Source organism: Argentina silus (assembly GCF_951799395.1).
Source record: "Argentina silus genome assembly, chromosome: 22".
In the NCBI taxonomy this organism is placed as follows: domain Eukaryota; kingdom Metazoa; phylum Chordata; class Actinopteri; order Argentiniformes; family Argentinidae; genus Argentina; species Argentina silus.
In genome coordinates, this window is record NC_139676.1 from 9990797 (window position 1) to 9996120 (window position 5324).

The following is a 5324-nucleotide window of genomic DNA, read 5'->3' on the forward strand; positions in this document are numbered from 1 at the left end:
AATGATACAAGAACAACATCAAGCTCCTTAGTGTGTGTGTGTGTGTGTGTGTGTGTGTGTGTGTGTGTGTGTGTGTGTGTGTGTGTGTGTGTGTGTGTGATCTCCCTCTGGTACTCACCCTCCTCATAGATCAGTTTCTTCCCAGGCTCTGTGAACTCCTTCCTCTCGTATTTCGCCCTGATCCACTGCTCCCTTAGGACCCTGTTAGAACACACGCACGCACGCACACACACACACACACACACACACACACACACACACACACACACACACACACACACACACAAATTAGAACATATGTCAACGTATACATCTGCAAATAAAGACCTCAAGTGAAGCCAAACACCAGACCTACATTGGTACTCGATCTAATAATGTTCCTTCATGATGAGAAGGCAACATATTTCTAGTGTTTCACAATCATGAATTTGTAATTTGTGAAAGTGAAACTGTCTTCAGCAGTGCAGTAGTGTGGGAGAAGTGTATAGTCATTTGATATAATTAGAAGATGTTGAGTAACTCGAAATACAATGGTAGCCATTTCCCACAGAAACTAGCAACGTAGCCAGAAAGGTTTGTCAGTGATGGGTTTCATATTTCATGAAATAAATATGAGGAAATAGCTGAAAAACCAAGTGTAAGGAAGTAGGAAGATAGTTGAAACTGTGTCACAAATGTTTTTTTTTATTAATGCGTATCTGCAATTATTCACTAGGGCAGAGGATCTCATCAGACTGCACATGTGCATAAGAGTCACTCTCCCTTAAAAACATATTTCTTTAACATATAGATAGGCTAAAATGTTTCATCCTGTGTGACAAAGCGACCGTAAAACCTTGACATTACACATGTTAAGCTTAAACCAACAAGAACAAGGTACAAACATGAGTAAAATACAAACCTTCACAGCCCTCCTATAATTTTCCAGAAAAAAACCCGGCCCGGTCCTTATTTGGCCACAGACTGCGGACGGAAATGGATGCCTGAATGTACCTGTCTGGCTGCTGCTATTCCTGAGCTGGAACTGAGCAGAGAACTAACACCTATGACCTGCTCCTTGCTGGAGCTGCTTTAAACACAGGGATAATCCACAGCCTGGGGAGTGTCTACACACACACACACTGTGACACTGACCTCTAGCTGCAAGCTGTCCACACTCTGTGTGTGTCTGTGCGTGTGTGTGTGTGTGTATTCCCTAAGAGCTCCCTAATTGGACCCTTACCACAGACACAATGCTACAAGCCACGTTAACAAGCTCTTAACTTGCTCTGTTTCTCCTCTGAACTGGGAGGAAGAGAGAGAGAGAACAGAACTGAGAGGTTATGTCTTAACACCCTCCCTCTATTCCTCCCTCCCTCCCTCCCTCCCTCCCTCCCTCCCTCCCTCCCTATACCTCTCATCCTCACGACCACTAGCTAGCTCTCTTCTCTCTTCTCTCTTGCTCTCTCTCTCTCTCTCTCTCTCTCTCTCTCTCTCTCTCTCTCTCTCTCTCTCTGGGGTAGCTCACTCTCTGGCTGGTCCTCAGTGAGTTTGACATGGCTCCCTCGCTACTGTAAGTGACCTTCCCAGCCTCTCCATCCACAGTCAGACAAGAACTAATTGTCAGGAATCTGGCTGGTCCAGTGGTCCTGTGTGTGTGTGTGTGTGTGTGTGTGTGTGTGTGTGTGTGTGTGTGTGTGTGTGTGTGTGTGTTTGAGAGCGATTGAGTGCCTGTATATCTGTGTACTACATGTCTGTTTGTGTCTTTCTCTTCACTCCCTGCCTTATACACATCGTGCATCATTCCCATAGATGAAGAAGTTTCCCCCCAAAATAGCCCACTCATCACAATCTCATTATCACCATGGTTTCATGGTGGCGAGGCGTTGCCATGGTCACTTACTGGCAGTCTCTGTGGGTTGGTTTGTAGTAGTAGACGGGCACAACAGCCTCGTACTTATTCTTCATCAGCTCATTCCCATTCTCCGCCATGAACTGGGACACACACACACACACACACACACACACACACACACACACACACACACACACACAGAAAGAGAGAAGTGGATTGAGACATAAAGAGGGCTTGTGAGTCATACCGGGTGTGTTTATGTCTGAGTATCTGCCTCACACTGTGTTTATGAGACAGACATGGTGGTTTGGATGTGACATGAGACATTAACACACTCCTGTCACTACTACAAAGGATGTTACGTATACTGTGAAAAACCCCACTGAAAATGTACTGAACCCCCCCGTGATAACCCGTAGACGACCCTACCCTAAAGTCTTTGACCGTTTCAAATGGTCCATATTAATTCAATCCATTATCATCCACATTCCCATTCCCGATGTTCTAGAGGGATTTGGGAGTCATTTTACCGCTACTTCGTGGTCTTCCCAGCGGGACAGGCTGAGGGATTTGACCTTCCCGGTGTCTGGAATGTTCCTGTGTATGCCGGAGCATGCCAGACAGATGAACACTCCCAGGGAGCACGAACCCCACTCTGGATCTGAGGATGGAGGGGTGGAGAGAGGGAGGGAGGGAGGGAGGGAGGGGTGGAGATAGAGAAAGGGAGAGAGAGAGAAAGAGAGAGGGATGGAGGGAGAGAGGGATAGGGAGGGAATAAGGGATGGAGGGAGAGAGGGATAAGGAGGGAGTAAGGGAAGGAGGGAGGGAGTAAGGAAGAGAGGGAAGGAGGGAGGGAGGGAGGGAGGGAGGGAGGGAGGGCGAGATGTTTAGTTTTCTTACCCACAGAAATTGTTACAATACGGTGGTCATCTCCCTCCCTCTCTCACACAGACCCTTGACCCCTACAGTATCTTGTGTTTACTTTAGTGTGGAGGAGTGTCAGATATGTCTGTTTTGCTTTCTGAGAAGGCAAGGTGTACTGTCATTACCATTCACTACAAATAAAGGTGTGTTAAAACTCTCTCTCTCTCTCTCTCTCTCTCTCTCTCTCTCTCTCTCTCTCTCTCTCTCTCTCTCTCTCTCTCTCTCTCTCTCTCTCTTTCACACACTCCCTGAGCCATATCTTGTGTTTGCTTAAACTTGACCACACCTGGACTATCTAGGTGCCGTGCCCACGGCCCAAACAACCCGAGGCTAGCCAACTACCCTGGAGGAGGTGTGGAGACATGTTACAATGCCTTTATCTTTCACCTTCTCTAATCTCAAACAATCTTCCCACTCTGTCAAGGTGAGAGAGGTATGAGTCACACTGAAGAAATGGCCGCATTCTTATATCCCTATTGAGAAACGTACCTACAGGCGCCTACAGTAGCCTCCAGTCTGTCTCGCAAATAAATACTGAGAGCAAAACGATGTTGCTTAAGTATATAGGCCTACATCATTAGACATGATCAAAAAATGATAATTATACAGGAGGGCCGGAATAATGAGGATTTTTTTTTTATTGCTCGTTTAATGACACATTAACTATACATGGCGGTGGATGAAACATCAATTGGCGGTGGATTGCGCATTGTAATTGAATTATCTCCCATGTGCAAAGTCGATTTGATTTTTATAAGTGATTTGGCAGATGATATTCAAATATGAATGAATAAATGAGTCAATTAAAACCTTGTCTAAAGACCAAGTCGAGCAAACATTTTCTCCTTGACAGTAGACTTTCATTAATTCAGTTAACTTATTGTTTTGGGCTCTAGGCCTAGTATTACCATTGAGTAAAAATCTGCATATAGAATAGGTATGTAGGCCCAGGAGAGCTTTATATAGCAAGTTAAAGTAAAGGGCATTATAGAGGTAGGCATTTTTTTTCTCTCTTCTCGCAAGCCCTACGCGTCAGCACATGTTGAATGCCACCGCCCGCTCTCTCCAACCCCCCCTCCTCTCTCACCATGCCATAGTAGAAGTCTGCAGCAAAGTTAAAGCCTTGGTACACTATTTTCACTTACCAGGCGCGCCACAGTCTGCGCACGCGTCATTGCCAGGCTTTTGAAGAATCTCTCTCAACGCACGTGTTGCCCTCTCGTTCGTGGACATCTCAACCGTTCGCTCGGCCCGATACTGTTGATGACCGCCGGAAAATCACTGCATACACAAATATGTCCACGGGCCCACGGCTCCCCCAGAAACCTAGGCTAAGCTCCGGACAAGTCCGCACAGGTATCCGCAGACAAGAAAGGATTGGTATGCCTTGCTGAGTTCAACCGAAAAAAAAAGAAAGAAATTAAGACTAGAGAAAATGATGCGTCAGATCAATCCATTAAATTATGACCGCTCTTCTGTTGATTCGCCCCACATGTGCAACCCTAGGCAATCTAGAGACTACTAAAGGATCTCTTATTTAGGCTTACCGAGTTGCCAAAGTTTAGAGCTTACCTTCTGCTCACCGACTGCCCTCCCAGAGGGTGTGTGTAGTGGGGACGGAAATCCTATACTCGGAAGTAAAATACAGCAGTTGTTCAAACTTGCTGTTCCGCATAATTGTAGGTTAGTCGACTTCAGACAGATTATGTGCGTGCGCGCGCATTTACGCGCGCGCGCGCGCGCACACACACACACACACACACACACACACACACACACACGGCATATAGCGCTATTGTACACTGCATAATTCAAACAAACCGCTAAGCAATTATTAAAACATTATTACTTAATAATTAATTTGTTGACTGCATAATAATTCACTTGTTTGTGCACTGCATGCCATATAGGTCTAGTCATAATCTAAAGCCCGTAGGCTATCACATTTGTTTCAACAGCAATAAAAGCCTACAACTAACGTCGTCAAAGTAACAGGTTTATGAAATATGCATGCATCAACATGGCAAAAGCCTCCCAGGTTATTGGAGTAGGCTAGACCCATCATCATCATCATCATCATCATCATCATCATCATCATCATCAGTCAACTGAAAACATTGTCTCGCACATGTCACATATTGCCTGTAGAAGAGACTACAGTAGGTAAAAAAACGATACTTTGGTCAAAGCTTTATCTCCAAAGGTTGTAGTACCATATTCCACCAAAAGATGTCAGCAGTTCACCAGTAAGTAGGGAAGTCGGCAGTTCACCAGTAGGCCTAAGTGGGAAGTCACCTGTAGAGAATATTGTTGTGTGTGCGTATCTTACATTTCCGTTGTACTAATCTATTTCTGGAGCCTTTATGCTATGAGTCCTAGGACGTTGCTTTGACTCTATGATTGACATCGGTTCGGAACGTCACAGTGCGCGTCCTGTTTTTCTAGAGATGACGGCGAGCTCTCCATGGTGCTGAATCATATGTGCGAAATTGGCAAGCCATATGTTCTAAAGCACCCGCCCCAGTGTCTTTCTTGCACGCTCATCTATGAGATTATAGTGATATTA

At 45.4% G+C, this 5324-nt stretch overlaps 1 protein-coding gene across 3 annotated transcripts in view; it reads right to left on the reverse strand.

The window, feature by feature from the left end:
* The window catches only part of LOC310821593 (arf-GAP with dual PH domain-containing protein 1), a 10423-nt gene extending 6047 nt beyond the window's left edge, over positions 1-4376 (reverse strand). Inside the window, exons 1-5 of one of the 3 annotated variants that reach the window (XM_083693679.1) lie at positions 4331-4376; positions 3904-4148; positions 2365-2495; positions 1883-1974; positions 119-201 (exon numbers count right to left, since the gene is read on the reverse strand). In XM_083693679.1, the coding sequence (XP_083549805.1) occupies positions 119-201; positions 1883-1974; positions 2365-2495; positions 3904-3991 (394 nt within the window). In that variant the 5' untranslated portion in view covers positions 3992-4148; positions 4331-4376. The other 2 variants (XM_083693680.1, XM_083693678.1) reach the window with 2 other exon arrangements.
* Between the last annotated feature and the right edge of the window lie 948 nt (positions 4377-5324).